Consider the following 19569-nt stretch of genomic DNA (forward strand, 5'->3'; position numbering starts at 1 on the left):
TATAATTGTTTTATCTTTTTTTTTTCGAAACTGTGTAGATTGCTTAAATAACCGGAGGAAATTACAGCATGACGATGTTATAACACAAGATATGTCAAAATATTACAAAGGAGATCCACACGCTACATAAAAAATGATTTTTGTTGGACGAGACCCTCCTTATATTGCAGACGGATCAGAATTGATCTCATCTACTAAAATCGACCTTTATTTTCGTATATAGCTCTTTAAGAGGACTGCACGTAAACATATTTTTTTTTACAGGCGGACCTATTAAGAGGCTACGCGAAAATCTATTTTTCCAGACAGACCTCTTAAGGATCCACCTAAAATCTAAGTTACCTCCTCTTTTCCCCTCCACGACATTTCAAAATTTTTCATCCTTACCTTCTCTCACTTCCTCTCCTCTCCTATCTCACTCACTGGCAGGCAACGGTGGCAGTCGGCGCGGCGCGCCGCGGTGGGCGGTAGCGGGTGCAACGCACGGTGGCAGGCAGCAGCTGGCGCGGCGCACGGCGGTGGGCGTCTGCGCCACAACGGTGGGTGGCAGCTGGCGCGGCGCACGGCGGCAGGCGGCAGCTGGCGCGGCGCACAGCAGCGGGCGCAACGCACGACGGCAGCGGGCGGCGGGCGGCAGCTGGCACGGCACACGGCAGCGGGCGGCGAGCGGCACCTTCAGCGCGGCACACGGTAGCGGCGGCGGGCGGTGAGCCCTGCGACAACAGCGGCGGGCAGCACCTCGGGTGCGGCGCACGACAGTGATGGCAGCCGGCTCAGGCTTCCTCGGTGACAGGCTCGGCTCGTGACGACCGGCGGTGTGCTGGCTCAGCGGACGGCGCTGGGCGGATCCGCCTCCGCCGGCCCTGTCAACACTAGCGCTGCGACCGCCGGATCCATGCTGCCGCCGTTGGTGTTCTAGGGTTTCAATTCTTTGATTTTTTTTCGGATTTTTATTTACGTGCAGACGACATAAGCACCCGCATAGATTTTCGAGAGCAGGTGCGCTTCCCGTACATAAAAAACAATTAGATTTTCACACATCATTTTGGGTAGATAGGCTAGCCTTCCGCACGCAAAATAGGTTTTGGGCCGCCTAGGAAAACCTACTAGTGACATATTACAACATCTTAAGAGATACAAGCACAGGATCGCAACCAAAAACATTTTCCAATTTTGGCACGCGTAATAATTGGATACCAATTTGTCATCGACATCCTGATGGACAGACAAATATTTATAGGTTTTCATTGACAATCTTAAAAAAAAAATTCATCCATTCTATAATGTTCTATAATATATGGAGTTATACCAATTTTTTTAAAAATAAGGATACAGAAAAAGTGCATGTCATGGTACAGAGGCGAATGAGGGAATAAAATAGTAGAAGAGTAGATGGGGAATTAGTATAAGAGTTCATAGGTGGAAGAATAAACTAATACATGACTTAATATAACAATTGTTTTATATTGCCACATATGGTGAGAAGCGTGCTAATCCTTAGGTCTCATTGCTTAATAAAGCTTACCATTTCTTTTAACCGGCAATTATGAAAGCTAGATAAGAAAATGGAGAAATATGCATAATATTGGCTTTGCTAATGCCACTACTAGAAAAATAAATTTTCATAGCGGTTTCCTATTTTTTCCGCTGGCGGTTATATGAGAAATCCGCTTGCGAAATTCTAACGAGGGATAGAGGGTTTAGAACCGCCAGCGGTTACTTAAGAGCACCGCTTGTAAAAACACATCTATTTTTACAAGCAACGCTCCTAAGACCCCGCTAGTAAAAATAGATTTTCAGTACCAGGGTGTAATAGCCACCGCCATAAAAAATCATGGGATTGGCATAAATCCCACATTCACACACGGTGAGACCAAGTCCAACGCATACACTCCAACCACTCCTCTCCCTTCCATCCCACTTCTCCCTCAACACCTCTCCTAGATACACCGGCCATCTCTCCTCTCCCTCAATCATGGGTGGTGTGCAGCGGCAAGGATAGCTGAGGTGGCAAAGCTCGTGGCGCGCGGCGGTGGCGCGACGGGGGCTTGCGGCAGTGGCGCGCGGGTGGCTCGCGGCCGAATCAGCCGCCACAACGACCGGGGGGGGGGGGGGGGGGGGGGCGGATCCGCCGCCGACGCCAACAAGGGTTGTCGGATCCGCCGCCGACGCCGACGGTGGAGGTTGGATCCGCCGCCGCGATGACGTGGGAGGCCGGATCCACCGCCGCGATGAAGGGGGTGGCCGACGAGGAGGGTGGGTGCGGATCCGCCGGCGTCAGTGCTCGGGCTGTCCTTCACGGCAGTGAAGGAGGTGGATCCAGCGGCGGACGATGAAGACGGCTACCGTGACGATGACAATGATGGCTACGGCTTCCTTGCGACCCTTCTTGCTCGCCGGTTCGCCACTGTACCGCCACAAGGTGCCTCAAGGGAAGCCCGCTTGCGATGATGGTGATGGTCGTCGCCACCGCCGTGTGGAAGTTCATGGCGTTCCTGAACAAGGCGGTGGCCACGGCGAGGTGTCGTGGGTGGCGGCCGAGGAGGTGGTGCAGCTGTAGCGATTGGAGGAGGACGCCGGAGTTTACGCTACGTCGAGTCCTCCATGGATTTGGGATTTTGGGATTAGTAATTGGGGATTTTGGGGGGGGGGGGGGGGGGTTGCAGGAATGTGAATTGTGGAGTAGATTTTGAAACTAGAACATGAAGTTTGAAATTTGATTTGGGATGTGAATTGTGGATTTGGAATGTGAATTGAGGAATGTGATTTTTATTTTTTTTCTCCGAAATTATTTTGGCTGGTGGGTCATCTTACTTGCCGCCAGCGAAACTAGCTTTTTGCTGGCGGCCACCCACCGTCCACCGCCAGTGAAAATATGTTTTCGCTGGTGGTCCACATAAGGCAGCCGCTAGCGAAGATTATTTTCGCTGGCGGCTGCCTTATGTGGACCGCCAGCGAAAATTGAACTTCTCTAGCGGTTTTTCACCGCCAGCGAAGATACTTCATTTTCATTGGCCTTTGCTTTGTGACGGCTCTAAATGCCGCCAGCGAAAACCCAAAATGGCCGTCACGAAAGATGGTTTTCGTAGTAATGTGCAATTCCAATATTCTTTAGCACTACTAGGAAGAATACATTAAATAAGAAAATACTACCTCCATCTATAAATAAATGTGTATCTATCAATTGAAGGACAAAATTAGTATGGTTATAGAAATTTAAATGACGGGTAGTTGAGTAGAAAAGGAATACTTTACAAATTTACTTATTTCAGATAAAATTTAAGAACTAGAAATGTATTTATTTAAGAATGAAGGTAGTAATTACAATCTCATTGGTTTTTTTCGAGCCAAGGAACACCCCCGGCCAATGCTTTTTAAAGAAAAGAAAAGATAAATAACAATGTGGAAAGGCTGCCAAAGCAGAGCATTCCACCGGATCATGAAAGCTAGTAACAACTACTCTAAGGTAGCACTCCCATTGGAAAAACACTAAAATATAATGATTGAGTGCTAACCCACTCATCAGATTTTAATTCTCGATGTCCACGGATATATTATATTTATATGAGACAATAATAATTAATTTAGTAGGATCAGGAATTTTTTTAAAATAATTTTGTAAAAATCAGGGATTTATTGGAATTCATTGCTGCTAGTTTCTGTCTCTTGATCAGTGTGTAGGACATTCATATATTACGTGTAATGTTGTCACTGATGTGCGTAATGGTGCGCACGCGTTTGCATCTTCCACGTAACTAGGGAAAAAACAAGAACTCTGAATTTTAAAGCTTCAGAAACCGTTGACTTTTTTAATACATTTGATCATTTGCCTTATTTAAAAAATTTAATATGATTATCATGTATTTTACTGTGATTTCAATTATCTTCGAATATTCTTTAAGCATGACTTAATTTTTTTTATATTTGCACAAAAATTTTAAATAAATCAAATGGCCAAATGTTATAAAAAGTCGACGATATCATCATATATTAAAAAACAGAAAGTAATTTCTTGGGCATGATACTATTACTATTGTCAATGGCATGATGACGTCGCCCTCGAACAGGTCGCTGGCCCATCATTCTACACAGCCCGCCAGCAGCGCCCAACAATTCTGCCCCGAGGTGATGAGTCCAGTGTATAAACCGACATAGAGAACCCGGAGCAATAGACGCCATCAGGCTCTTCGCCGACAACGAGTGTGTTCGGCAGTGCAAGTAGTTGGCTGCATTGCAGCCATCAGCTACAGTCCAACCACAAGAAAGATATAGGAGAAACGGCGATGCTGCGGCTGCATAGCCGCAGTTAAGCACTACCGAATAACCTCAACGTTTGTGTGATTTGTTTTTCACCCTGGGAGTGATCCAACTCCTCAGGCTATTTTTATTTTGAGGTGCACATGCTGCCCGGGCCTCGAGAGATGCTCGGGTCCAGGTACATAGAATACCCGTGTTTCCTAGCCGTGCCCGAGCCCCGGGTACGCTTCCATGCTTTACAACAGAAGATCTCATTATGTTTGATAAGCTTCTCGAATATATCGTTGGAAGAAGTTTATGATGGACATAGCTTACTAGAGTCATACCAAGTTACATATGTAGATACCTTGAAAATGTAAATCTTGTATATTTGGCTTGCGTTCTTTGTGTCCCCCCGAGTACTCGGGGGTCAATCACAGGGGAGATGTGTTACAGGTACATCCCCGAGAGACAAGTACCCTGAGCGTAGCCCTTGGGGGCTGCACCTAAAGGCAAATATGCCCCGAGCAGTAGTAGTGTCGCTTAGGGTCTAATGTGTGCCTCGGGAACTACCCTCTGGGTGCACCCTGGGGCGCTACCTCCGGTACGGCCTGTGAGGGAGATCACCTGAAGGCATATGTGCCTTGAATAGAAGCAGTCTCAATTAGAGTTCGATATTTACCTCGGGCATTGTCCACTGGATGCACTTAGGGGTTGTACTCTGGCATGACCCGCGGGTAGGGGTGCGGGGGAGGGGGGGGACACCTAGGGATATATGTACTCCGAGCAGAAAAGCTCGGGTCATCCCGGGGGTCGTGCCCGTGGATTAGTGGTGAAGATGTGATGTGTGGCCTGTAATGTGATTCTAGTTTTCATTTCTCCAACATAGTCTATTTTACTGTGTTGTCTTAAATATCAACTAACATTTACCCTAAAATAGTTTTTATTGCTGTGCTTTTTTTTTATCAACAGTATCCTAACCAATAAGCCACCCACAACTTTTGACAATTTGACCATTTCTAAAAACTAATTTTATAAATGAACGGTGGCTAAAACTTATTTTAGAAATGACCATTTTGTTCAGCGTCAAATCGTATAGTGCTGAACTTAGACAGCTCAGTGCCATGTCAACTGGCGTCGAATGCCGTGCCACCGCAGATGGGAGATTGAGTCGGTGTGCCAACGTGCATTCAGCACCATGCTATTTGGCGCTGAATAAAATAGTCATTTTTGAAATAAGTTTTGGCCATGAATCATTTATAAAATTAGTTTTTATAATTGGTCAAATTGTCAAAATTTGTGTAATCCACCGGTGTCACTGTCACTGAACACACGTATATATATAGATCATATCCAATGCTGTAACTTGCACTAGATCTTGCAGTAAATATGTTGTGGTACCATGCATGCTAGTGGCTTGCCACGTAGATGAGAGTAAATTATGCACTGGTTATTCTAAAACTAGCTCCATGCAAGTATATATGCGTAACTACGATCACTCTGATCCACCCATCGATCGATCATTAATTTGGTTTTCTCACTTTCAATTAGCTATATATATATAGTCACTTGTAGTTGAGCAGCAGGTTGCGGAGGTCGACGGCGTCCACCTCATCCACCCGGTTCTCCGGGGCCCAGCACCCCGTCTTCGGGTCCCGCATCCAGGCCACGTCTCTCTTCGCCGTCGCCGCCGTCGCCGCCGAAGCGACGTCCGTTCGCCGGCCGGCCGCCGCTGCGTCGGAGGCGCGCGTGGTCACCACCGCCCGCGCGTACACGCCGTAGCACCGCCGGCTATTCAACACAAAACACATGCAACTAATCAGTACTACCTCCGTTTTTTAATAATTGACACCGTTGACTTTTTCTCACATCTTTGACCATTCGTCTTATTCAAAAAATTTACGTAATTATAATTTATTTTGTTATGAGTTGTTTTATCACTTATAGTACTTAGACGAATGGTCAAACATGTAAGAAAAAGTCAGCGGCGTCATCTATAAAAAAACAGAGGGAGTAATTAATAAACAAACATTAAACCATGATGAGAAAATCGAGCATACAATTTTTTTATAAATGAACAGTACCTCCTCCGTTTCAGATTATAAAATGTTTTACCTTTGGTTAAAGTCAAGTCAAACTGTTTCAAGTTTAAAAAAATTTATAGACAAATATAGTAATATTTAATACTAAATTAGTTTCATCAAATCGATAATTGAATATATTTTCATAATAAATTTATCTTTGGTTGAAAATATTAATATTTTTTCTACAAACTTCTTCAAAGTTAAAATAGTTTTACTTTGATAAAAATCAAAATGTCTTATAACTTGAGACGGAGGGAGTACCAAATAGTGCGAGATGATCATATAGTGACATAGTATAGAAAAAGAAATTACAAAACTATACCAACCAATACGTCATGCCGCACGTCTACAACAGATGGCCTATTGCTGAGAGACAGACAAAAACACGGTATCCCACTACACTTAAAACCATCCATATTTTTGGTACGAGAGAAGGATGGGTTTACATGGTATACAAACCAACATTAAAATTGATGCTGGTAAAAAAGAAAAAGATCTCTCACCTGATGATGCCGGAAATGACGCTGCTAATATTGGACATTGTAAGAGCAATGTGTAATCAAGCAGCTTAGCACAGGTAGTAGTAGCCAGGAGATCAAGAAATATCACTTGGCTGTGTAGTACTACTTGTTTGTTGTGAGCCAAGGGTGTGTCTTGGAGGTGCTCATTTTATAATCAGAGTGGCATGCTAATCAAAGCCTAATTATTATTCCTATTCCTCCTGATGGAATTTGGGAAGAGGTCGAATCTTCGAAAGGTTTGGTCGGACAGCCAGAAATCCAGATATTCGGTCTGAGCCTAATATTGTATACGGATGGATTGCTACTGCTATATCATGGTTGCCATACATGGGGATATATGCTCACTACCTTTAATTGTAGCTTTTCAATAACAGAACTTTTACATGTAAATTAAACGTGATACTCGACCGTGTGTATATATGCCTGCGTGCCTTTCGGCGCATTAAGGTTAGTTTATGCGATAGGTACCTACCTTGCTGAAAAGCAGACGCAAAGAGTAATTGGATATGCTGCGCACAAGGTTAGTTTGTCTAAATCACCAAGAACAGTAAGTCCTCTGTTTTTTTTTCTTCTTTCCTTTTAACTAGGAACAAAGCCCGCACATATGCGCAGGAATCTTGTTGATTGTTTTATAAAAAAAATGTTAAAAATGATCGTATTTCATCATTTCTACTTAAATGATAAGAGTATTTCTTATATTTAAATAAAACACTTTGACCGAGTACCATATAAATTACTACTTCTTATTATGTTTTGAAAGCTGAGTAATAGATGAAACTGCATATGTACCATAAAATAAGCATAATATATCTTTAATACACTAAAACATCCGCTACTTAGATTTCATATCTCACTTATTTGTAAATCCATATATAAATATTGTAACAATACCGCTACTCTAATGGATAAGGCTGATCGTAGCCGCCACGACTTTGGTGAAGGAGAGCCTGGCTGAAGAGGTAGCCACCAACGTAGATGAGAGATCGTTGCCAGAGAAGTGGAGCCAGCCGTCGTTGCGGCAGTTGGAGAGGTCGGTGGTGAAGATACGGGCAGTGACACCTCGTCGAGGAAGGAGATGAGCGCCTTCCGTGTGGCGTTGGAGGCCATCACGCCTTCTGAGTCAACAACGTTGGCGGCGGTGGACGGATCGACGTCATGGCGGGCGGAAGGTTGGAACGCCTCGCGCACGGCGTCAGCGATGGCGGCGGAGGCAGTGTTGACCGCAGCCAAAGGGGAGAGAGAACCGTCGGCCATGGCGTGGGGAAGAGAGGGGCATGGCACGCAGCGAAGGGGTTAGGGTTAGGGTTTGTGGCAGAAGCGGATATATATCATCTAATACAAGGACAAAGTATGTGAGTCAACATGATAATTAGATTAATCATGGACACTAGTACATATAGAGATCGTGCATCCTTATCTCTATAACCGACTTAGAGAAATAGAATCGGGAGAGATCAAGGGAAACTGAATGCAGTACAACTATATGTCTATCATTTAGAGTGTTTATAGAAGTACCGCGTGACGGTTTTAGAGTGTTTATAATGAGTTCAATGGACCTTTTAAGTATATAATAGATTAGTTTATAGACTGGTTGTCCGGTAAAATATCTCTCCTACTTAAAAAGTTGAAGATGTTTCCATCGTCCGTCCGATATAAAATAAAGAGTGAAAAAAATCGAATCTGTTTATATGCGAGATGCTGGAAAGGGTGAAAAAAAATCGAATCCGATTATATGCGATGCGGGAAAAAAAAACAGTCCGTCGATAATCTGATTTGGTTAGCAATAGCGATGGAAAAAAATGCAAAAAAAACCACCCACGGATTCACATCCGATTCATCACAGATTCACCTCGTCGGGCAACCAATTCATCACAAGATTCAATCATAAAGAAGGTGAAAATCGAATCAAAAAGAGAAAAAAAAAGTGCAAAAAGAAATCTCTTTCAAACATTCATCACAAAAAGAAATTCACGAGGGGGATGGAGGAGCCCCAGCTAGCGTGCCCACCACCGCCACCCGCGACTGCGCTCGTCGCCGTCGTGTCCGCTACCGCGCTAGCTCTAACCGCCGCCTGCTACTACGCCCAACGCCGGAAGAGGGGGATGGAGGAGGAGGCCGTCGCTGCTACCGGCGAAGGGAATCGCCGCAACATGGAGAGGAGGATGGGATGGAGCGGGTGGCCGATCGGAGCAGCTCCCGTGCGATTCGCCCACCATCTGCATCTCCACCGACGCCACCGCCACCGCTCGTGGTGGGGGAAGGCGTCGTCGCTGCTGCTGGTGGTGAGGGACAGCTCCGCCACTGTCGCTGCTAGTGGTGGGGGAGGGCGGCGCCACCACCACCGCCGGTTGTGGGGGAGGGCGCCGCCGCTGCCGCTAGCGTGGGGGAAGGGCACCACCACTGCTGCTTGGTGGGGGAGGGTGGCGCCGCCGCCGCCGCTGCTTGGGGGAACGTCGTCGCCACCGCCACCGCAGTTTTTTGAGAGAGAGGATGGGGGGAGAGGGGGAATGAATTTTAGGGTTAGGGTTAGTATTAATGTAGTTTGGGGTCAATCTGGACCGTTCATTCGATTGGACGGCCCCGGCTTCACCCGCGTCAGGCCGTCGGACTATTGGGCCGCACGTACCTAGCACAGAAGAAGGCCGCGGGTTTGGGTTGGGTTAAAATTAGTGTTCTCTCTCTCAGTAATTTTAAGCAACTTTCTACTTTTAGAAATAGCATTAGTACCATTTTAATTGTTTATGACTGCTTATTAATTTAATTCTAGCTAAATTGAACAAACTAAAAATTTGGCTAGATTTTTCTCATGATATGGATTTGTTTTCCGACTAACGTTGATTATAAATTCGTATAAATTTCATTTATGTTCATGTTTCTTAATTATTTACGCCAACAGTGATGTAATTCAGGAATTATTTTTTTTGAGCTATGTAATTAATTGATACAACACAAATTAATTATTCATGTTCATCCATAGGTTTCTAGTATTTTGGTCGAGTAGAACTGATCAGATCAGACGTTGTATTTCAATTAATTACTATTTAATATGTTTTAATTCAATTTTCTTGTTTTTCTTCCCGTTGCAACGCACGGGCACTTTTGCTAGTAAAAAGAAAAATTCAAAACCTATTGTCAGTTCTGTTTGATGCCTAAAATACATACCAAATTTTGATAATGCTAAATTTTAGCATTACAAATTTTCGATGAGGTGAAGGTGTGTGGTGGTTTGTTTGGTATAAAACTTTATCAAAAAAGTTATTGTACCAAATTCTTGAGTATATAATTTGGTAAGGCCAGAAATTAAAAAAAATCAAACCAGACAAGCTTCTAAAATTTTCAGATTTTAATTTTGGTTTTTTTTAGAATCTTTCGTTACAGCTTTTTTGATTTTTGAGAAGTACAAATTATTTTGAGTTCCTTCTCAGGCTTTTCATTTTATTTGAATTTAAAATCTAAATTCCGAATAGGTTGATGGACATGGTGGTGCATGCAAATTTCTCTGTATTTTCTTCTCAATCAAAAGTAAACTTTTATCTGCTTCAGTGACCTAGAAGTAAATTGTCATCAAATAAGTGCCTCAAAGACAAATATCGATATTACCGGTGTAAACAAACAAATACAACATTAGGCACAGCGGCGGAGCCAGGATTTCAAAGTTGGGTATTCCCGTCTAAGCGCTGAGCCGTTGGCCGCTTTTGCCCCTCGCGGCCGCCGGCCACCCAACCGGCCTGATTGCCTGAGCTTGGCGGAGTGGCGAGCGCCGCCCACCGCAGCAATAGCCTCTCCCTCCGCGGTAGCACGGTCCAGCTCTCGCCGCCAGTGGCCGCCTCGCCGCGCCGCCGCCTAGGGTTTGGAAATGTGGAGCGGCGCGAGGGAGCCGAGCCAGGGAGGGATGGGTCATGGAGGGAGAGCGAGAGGAGGCCGTCTGGAAGAGTGTGTTGGAAATATGGTCATATATCGGCATATTTTAATCCAAAATGTTAAGACAATAATCATGGCATAAACAGTGTGGAGTGATCTAGTGACAACATGTAGCATTACCAGTAGCATGCTAATATCAAGAACATCAGGAACAGGAACATAGAAATAACGCAATTGACTGGCATCATGAACATCAGGAACAGGAACATAGCAATAACGCAATTGACTGGCATCATGAACATCAGGAACAGGAACATAGCAATAACGCAATTGACTTGCGACTAACAGGATCAGCGCTAACAACAGGGGGAGAAGGATATACCCCGAGAATGGCCCTCCGCTGGATTGTGAGGCAGAATTGCCTCCGTTGGTGTTGACGTTCCCGGCACCGGCTCCAGCTCCAGGCGCAGACATGGTGGACGAGGACGAGCAGTCGTGCGGGAAGCACTCCCCAAAAACCTGATCACCCGCCTACCCGGTGCAGATCTCAGGCGAAGGTGTGGTTCCGGAGGCCCTGCTCCTTCCGATCTCTCGTGCGCGCAAGCGATCAGAAGCGAGGAGGCAAGAACAGTACAGGCGCGGAGGAGGAGGAACTAACACCCGAAAAAGAAGCAAGCCGATCGTTATGATCGGACTCGCGGCCTCCTTATCTATCAGGAGAGAGGCAGTCGTGGGAACGTGGGTTCGTGGTTGCAAAAGAATAGCGACGTGACGCACGCATGCCAGCCTCGCCTCGCCCCGGCGCGCGCGCGCGTGTGGCTTTCCGACCCCCACCTCAACCAGTCAACAGGGAGCCTCCAATCACTCCCTATTTAGGTTGAGATATTCCTCGCTTAAATCCTGAGGTGGTATTATTATCCTTAACACTTATTATGGGCCTTTGAGATTTAATAGGATAAATTGGGCCTAGCCCAATTATTCTAACAGAGTGGTGGCTAAGTGGATCAACTGATGTCTGATGGGTCATGATGGAGTGGGTCGGGTTGGTAGGAGGCGTCGCAAGAGGCCGGTTCGGTTGTGTTTGGATCGAAGAATTGAGGATTCAGGTGCACTAATATGTGTACATGTGTATAGGGCTGTGTTTGGATCGAATAATTGAGGATTTAGATGCACTAATATATGTACATGTGTATATATTATAAGTATACTTGTTTTTCGATAAAAAAAATTGGGTATTCCCGGAAATATCGGGAATCATGGTAGCTCCGCCCATGATTAGGCGTTCTCCTATGGACAATCCAGTCCACATATGTGGACATCCGATCCATATACGGGTAGTACCTGGTTTTATGCACATCTAGACCAAGCTCAACTGCATGCGTATGTCCAATTGACATTTTGCACGTTTGATTCGATTCTGCCAGCAACTCGACTTTTAGGCAAACACAGAATGCGATGCTGCATTCCGCTACGAAATATCTAGCGTTCATCTCCTAAAAAGATATCTTCAAATTTTTGTGTTGAGTAAGAGATAGCACCAAGAGAAAGTGCTGATTTCTGTTCGATCTTATTTCTGCACCAGACTGAAAGTCATATTTCGCTGTGTGGGTGTGTATGTGTTCTAGGTCGATCGGTGCATTTATGCAGAGGCCGGGAGTATTATTAGTAGGATATCAACTTTGATGTTATTGTCTGAGATTAATAAAAGCTTTATTTATCTTAAAAGAAAGGACTAAAAGTCATGTTTCACAATTACCAGACGCCTGGCGAAATTACTATGTGTTCTCTTAGACGCATGTAGGACTAAATTGACGGTTATTTACCCTTTCTTTTTCAAGCTAAATTGGGCTCATTCGTTTTGGAGGAAAAAAATGAAGGGAAAACATAGGAACAACTATTTATCCATTTGTTTTGTAGGATTTGAGCAAAGGAAAAGAATATGAAATTTTCCTTTGGTTATTATTCATAAGAAGTTCCATAGGAAAATTATCATCCACTTGGAACTCTTTTTTCTATTCATATGCGTAGGATCGAGGCAAAACACTGGATATTGATACGAATATAGGTGCAAAACAGAGGATTGAAAAATATAAGAAAAACATAGGAACGATCGTTGTTGAACCGCAGGAAAAGGCATGAATCAGATGAGAGAGAGACTCAGAGGAATTTTTCCAAGAGGTTGAACCTCTTGCTAAATTTTCTCCAAAACATATATAGAATGAGCCATTCCATAGGAATTATATAAGATTTGGAAAACTCCAATCCTTTGAATCAAAGGGTCAAATAGGAAAATTTCTTATAGGATTTCAATCCTATGAAATTCCTCAAAGGAGCCCTAATTGTTCTATGTATTTAGCCTCAAGTTGCATAGATAAATCATTCCAGCATTGATCATGTTAACTTAATACTAAGCATTACTATATTTTCCCTACCAACCATCCAAAAGATTAATCCTACATTTTCCCAATCTTTTTTTTTTGCAATTCCTATGCAATTCCTATGTTTTTCCTATTTCTATGATTTGGAAATCCTGTAAACCGAACGAGCCCAGGAAGCAGCCAAAATGCCAAGAGCCTGGATTTTTCTTCTTTTTTTGTAAAAAAAAAAGAGGCTTGGATGCTGTCTTATGTTTTTTTTTTGTTAAAACACACAGTAAAATCATGATATAGTTCAAGTTTTTTTTTATATATAGAGTTTTGGTGTGGTTTTAATCTTCAATCTCCCCCATTGGGCTTTCCATGGATGGATGTAATTAACAATTTTTACCTTCGTAGTTTACCTAAAATAACACATGGCCATGTCATTGGAAGTAGACCAATTAAAATATGAAATAGTTTCTAAACTCATAAGCTTTGACATTCTAAATTTCTGACCATTAGTTTTTAAGCAGTACATGAGCGAATTAAAATGTAGAATGTTTGCATAGTATTTTTTTTTTGGTTGCAAATCTAAAAATGGAGCTTTCATGTTACATAAATAATTTAGAAACTACCAATAGTCAAAACTCACTAAGGCAAAGTTAAAGCTGATAAATATTTGCGAATGGAAAGGCATCTTGTTGTATGCGGGCCCTTAATTTCTCAATCACCATATTTGAGACATCACCAGATTCTGATGCAACTTCGGCTTCAGGGAATATGAACCTGAAAAAATTAGGCCACAAAAGAGACTCCATTGTTTAATTACTTGGAGACTATCCACATTGTGCCTCCTAATGTTGAATTCTAACTCAAATTGTAAGGTATATTACCTACATTTTTCGAAACATGACAAATTATAAGGTCTTACATTTCGCATTGAGATTACAACTTCAATATCATATTTTATTAATTTACCTCTGTAAATTAATAAGGTTAATCATGATTGTAGGGACATGCAAACTAGAGAGTTCGATAGCTCGCCCTTAACAACTATCAAGTAAAACAAAACTAACTTGCAGCAAGACTCTGGAGAAGCGTGTGTTTGTGTTCTTCCATTCGTTTTTGTTCTTTTTAGAGTGTTCAGATGGAGCACACGAAGCATACCTGTCTTTCCTTACGTCTTGCTGAAAGAATGATATCACACACGCACTCTGTAAGTTCATCAATGATTACAGGTGTGATACCAGGATGAATCTCCTTCCCATCAGGACCAATTTCATGATCACTTGTAGCTTCACCTGCTTGCTCAGCTTCATACGCCTCTTTGGCCCACTTCACCAAACAGAACAATACTCGAGCTGTCTTAAGCCTAAGTTCACGGGCCCTGTATATTTCATTATAGTCTATCAACCAAGACACCTTCAAGATCTTATCTTTATATTTAGGTGCATCATCTCTAAACCACTCCAGTTGTAGTCTTGTAAACAGCTGGAAGAAGCACACTGGCATTAGCTGAATGAGAAATTTCCATCATATGCGGACGCATTCACAAAATTATTATGGCTTACTCATTCTTCAGGTTCATTTTTTTCTCCAGGGCAGCATATCACCTTGAACGCTGCCGCAACTTTCATTAAATCCCAACTCTGTGTGTCAATGCGAGATATTTTCTTAATGTGCTCAGCAGCACTGCGCAGGGGGTCATTATGTTGGTTCACACAACGATCACACTCGAACATGACACCTGCCTTCTCAATAATAAGTTTAATAACCTGGATACAAGGAGCATTGTTATGTCAATAATGCAGAAACCACAATAATACAGAAAAAAAAACACGCGTATGCAAAATTCTGGAAACAATTCATATATTGCATGAAAATACTTTGGTCAGTGAAAAATCAGAAAACACTTCAATGTCAGACATACAAAGGGGGTAATGGGCTCACCAACATATCTGGATGGACTACAAACTTATGACGATTCAGGAGAAATGTCATTCCTACACTCATCGGAAAGCGATCCTCTTTAATCAGCTCTGAATTTCTCCGGGCACTAAACACCGCATCTGAATCTTCAAGCCCCACATTAACTCATCCACATGAGGACCACTCATGCAGGGTATATGCTGAAATAATCCACAGAAAAGCTGGTGCTCAAAATTATTCATAGACGTGAAAAACAAAGGAGCTTTAATACTAACCAAGCGCTTTTCAATGATATCTCTATAATTATCATTTCCGACAGGTAGTTTCTGCAGAGGGGCCGTATACTTCTGGATCATCGAAGCAAGCGCTTCACTGACACCAGTTTCATGATTAATGGCAGCCAACTTGTCCTCAAAAGTTTTAAACTCTTTCAGCGCAACAGCCTATTAAACAAACGAATGATGACAAACATATGTTAAGGGGAGGAAACACTATTAGTGCAAAATTATTCCACACCTCAGCATGATAAATGCTTGTTCAAGTCCTCAATTATTTCAGTGTAAATCATAACGAGAATAAGTCCATGTGTTAAACTAAGCGTTCTTTGTTAGTAATACCATCATCTTGCCAGGTCTCAAATCATCCCTAACTAGCAAGTCAAACAATTGGCACACATGCAATGGGTATCACCAACCTATGCCCATCTATTTTTCGGATATTTCTTCACACCCATAATGACCATAACAAAATCATGCTACATGCTTCCCAATTTGCTTTTATGGAAAACAAAAGAAGGGCTGTGGAATTTGTTAAATTAGTAAACAGCTAATGAACAAATGAGCTGATGCTCATATTTGTTCATTCAATGCAAAGAATAAATCAAAGTGGTAAACATGAAACATGCAAGATCGCTGCTCAGGTGGTTAAATTGAACAGTACAAGCATCGTAGTGAAAAAATTAGAAGCAGGGGAGAAAGGGGTACTAACTCTTTTTGCCACATATTCGCTGACGAAGTCTGCCCAGATATCCTGCATGGCACAAAGAATTTAGAAAAAAATAGGTAGATGACACAAAGACTGCCAATAGAGAGCAAATTAACAGACAGGCAGATGAGTAAATAAATCAAATCAAACTTTGCATGGCATCTTAAACATAATCAAACTGGAAGGAAATAATCAAAGAAACAATGCAAGTACCTGCATGGCATTTGGTTTAAGGAGCTTGATCCCATCATAAGCGAATATTGCAAAGCCAGAGGGCGTCTCAAATAGAACGTTGATACACCCACCATGCCCCAACTGGGCAGCTGGTTGTTGGTAAAACAGATACTCCAGAATTCAAGCAAATTCAGGCAAATCAAGCAGAATTACAAGGAAGAAAAACATAACTTGACTAATCGACTAGAGATCGATATATCAATCAAAATGCTGAACTCAACTAGTTAGTGGCTGGCCAAAGGCTCTCTAGCTAGCCCTCGCCAGCTGATCCGCCAACAAATCCTAATCCCTGGGGTGGATTGGGAAACGAAAAATATCAATTTGACAACACTAACTCATTGACAAGCTTGATCTCACTTGCCTGGGTGCTGCGGCTGCTGCGAACGCAGGTGACAACAGCTTGCCACCCATCTGCATCCAAGCTCATCTCCCTCCTCTTCATCTGCTCCAAGACGAAGCACGCCTCCTCCACCTTGCCGTCCTCGCCGAGCCCTCTCGCAAGGTGCCTGAAGGTGCGAGGTTGAGGACAGTGTCCGCTCGCCAACATCGCGTTGAAAACCCGTAGACCCAGCTCGAAGTCGCGAGCCCTGCAGCACCCGTCGACGAGGACGCGGTACGTTGGCGGCGCCCGGCACGGTGCCCTTGAGCTGCATGTCAAGCAGCGCCCTGTGCGCCTCGTCGACCCTGCTGGCGTCGCACGGGCACTTGATCAGGACGTTGTAGCTCGCGTCGTCGGGCTTGAGCTTCCGCTTGCGCATGGCGGAGAAGAGCTCCCTGACGCCGTCGACGTCGCCGCGCCTCGCGCGGGAGCTCATCAGCACGCCGTAGTTCACCACCTCGGCCTGGCAGCCACGGTACTCCATGTCAAACATCAGCTTCTCGGCGTCGGCGTGGCGGTCGGCGTCGCAGAGCCCCTGCATCAGCAGGGAGTAGGTGGCCGCATTTGGCGCCACGCCCCGGCGCACCATCTCGTCGATGAGCCGCTCCGCCGCGCCCAGCTCACCCTCACGGACGCCGAGCTTCGGGGCGAGCTGGAGCATGTCCCTGGCGGCATCCGCGCGGCCATTGGAGACAAGGGCGTTGAGGAGCGAATGGAATGTGGCGGCGGAGTGGGAGCAGAAGGCCGGGACGGCGCGGAAGACGAGGACCGCGGCGTCGGGGCGGGAGGCGGCGACGAGCACGGAGGGACGGAGCGGCGCGCCGCGGGAGTGCAGCGTGGCGAGGAGCGGGGGCACGAGCGGGAATAGGCGCGCGCGGGCGAGGCGGTAGAGCACGCAGGCGGCGAAGGGGTGGTCGTGGAGGCGCGTCGGCGCGGAGAGGAGCGCGGCCGCAGCGGCGACGGGGGACGGGAGCGACTTGAGGTGGAGGAGGAATGGGCGCGGCGGCAGCGGAGGGCTCGGTAGGGCGAGGTGTGGAGCTCCTGTACCTTGCTCCTCCCGCCTACCCCTCCTCCCAAGTCCCGAGTCCAGGACGCCGCACCGGCGAGAGAGACGACGGCGCCGCGCGTCGATAGCGAAAACCGCGTGCGAGAGGATCAGAGGAGCGAACGAGGCCAACTAATTAGGCCCATTGGGCTTGTTTTTTTGTGTAAATGGTTCCCCAATTTTCCATTGGAATAAGTTCATCTGAGGTCCCTTAACTTGTCAACAAATCCGATTTTCATCCTCCAAACGCAAAACCAGATACAATGGGTCCCTCAACTGTCAAAACCGGTGCAATATAGGTCCTAATGCGGTTTGGGTGGCGGTTTTTGCTAAAGTGGCGTCTACGTAGTTAATTTGACTCGGCCTTCATCTGACGTGGCATTGACGTGGCGCTTACGTGGCAATTTGATTTAGAAAATAATAAAAAACATGGGCCCACGTGTCAGATGCACAAAAAAAAATTAAAAAATGGTGGAGCCTAACTGGGCCCCACATGTCATTCTCATCCCACCTTTCATCCTCTTCTCTCCCCATCTCCCATATCCTCTCTCTTCTCCTCTGTCCAGGCCGTGCCGAGCCCGCCCAAGACCAGACCCGGGGAGGCACAGGCGGTGGCGAGGGCGCCGGCGGCAGTGGAGGCGGGGGCGGGCTTGACGAGCGTTCGGCGAACGACTTCCTCCCGCCGCCGACCTTCAATCTAACGACTTCCTCCTGCCGCCGACCTCCAATCTATCCGGCCTCACCGCCAGCTTCTTCGCCGCTAAGGGGCTCGGCGTCGGCGACCTCGTCGTGCTCTCCGGCGCGCACTCCATCGGCAGGTTACACTGCGCCTCCTTCTCCGACCGCCTCAACTCGTCGGGTTCCGACATCAACCCAGTGCTTGCCGCCTCCCTGACGCAGCAATGCAGCGCGAACGCGAGCAGCGCCGCCGCCGGCGACCCCACCATGACACGGGACGCCGTGACGCCCGACATGCTCAACAGCGCACAACCATCTATCAATTAAACCGATGTGCACTCGTCAAAGAAAATATAAGCACAACCATATGCACATGCCCACACTAAATCATCCAGTTAAGTGGGAAGCACAAATTAGCAAACGGTGCAGTGTAAATGAAGTACACATTGATCATAGCTTCAATGGCCAAGAGATTTCTACTAGAAAAAGGTGTTCTGGAGCTCCCTCCAAATGTACCGAACCACGTCGCCATCGGATCTGGAGCAGGGATCCTTGACAAAGAGCATCGTCCGGCCGTCCAGCGAGGGCGCATCGCCGTCGTAGTCTTCCTCCGGCTGTGCCATCCGGAACACCTTGAACGCCGACGTGAACTCTCCAGGATGAAGACGCTGAGCCCCTTGGCGGCGAAGCTGGCGGTGAGGCCGGAGAGGTTGGAGGTCGGCGGCGGGAGGAAGTCGGGCGCCGAGCGACCGTCGAGCTCACCCTCGCCTCCACTGCCGCCGGCGCCCTCACCACCGCCCGTGCCTCCCCCGGGTCCGGTCTCGGGCGGGCTCGGCAATCGGCACGGCCTGGAGAGAGGAGGAGGAAGGGTGGGATGAGAATGACATGTGGGGCCCAGGTAGGCTCCACCATTTTTTTAATTATTTTTTTTTGTATCTGACACGTGGGCTCATGTTTTTTATTATTTTCTAAATCAAATTGCCACGTAAGCGCCACGTCAATGCCACGTCAGATGAAGGCCGAGTCAAATTAACCACGTAGGTGCTATAACAGCAAAAACCGCCACCCAAACCGCCTTGGGACCTATATTACACCGGTTTTGACAGTCGAGAGACCCGTTGTATCTGGTTTTGTGATTGAAGGACGAATTTCCGAATCTCAGATGAACTTATTCCTTTTCCATTCTCCAATCCCCCAATCCCCAAGGAATCATCTCCCCATCCGGCCGAGCAGTCGAGCGGCGGCGCTGCGGGCGACAGCC

The 19569-nt window shown here is 45.7% G+C and overlaps 1 protein-coding gene and 1 pseudogene across 1 annotated transcript; both read right to left on the minus strand.

The window, feature by feature from the left end:
* Window positions 1–5555: 5555 nt before the first annotated feature.
* LOC127766000 (late embryogenesis abundant protein Lea5-D-like) lies at window positions 5556–6973 on the minus strand. The gene is made up of 2 exons (XM_052290989.1): window positions 6824–6973; window positions 5556–6027 (listed from the first exon to the last, which is right to left on the minus strand). Exons 1-2 carry the CDS (start codon window positions 6859–6861, stop codon window positions 5802–5804), a joined length of 264 nt encoding a protein of 87 aa, XP_052146949.1. The 5' UTR covers window positions 6862–6973; the 3' UTR covers window positions 5556–5801.
* A 6684-nt stretch (window positions 6974–13657) lies between these two features.
* Window positions 13658–18604, minus strand: LOC127766274 (pentatricopeptide repeat-containing protein At1g07740, mitochondrial-like; annotated as a pseudogene).
* Between the last annotated feature and the right edge of the window lie 965 nt (window positions 18605–19569).

The sequence above is a fragment of the Oryza glaberrima genome, chromosome 3, assembly GCF_000147395.1.
Source record: "Oryza glaberrima chromosome 3, OglaRS2, whole genome shotgun sequence".
NCBI lineage: Eukaryota > Viridiplantae > Streptophyta > Magnoliopsida > Poales > Poaceae > Oryza > Oryza glaberrima.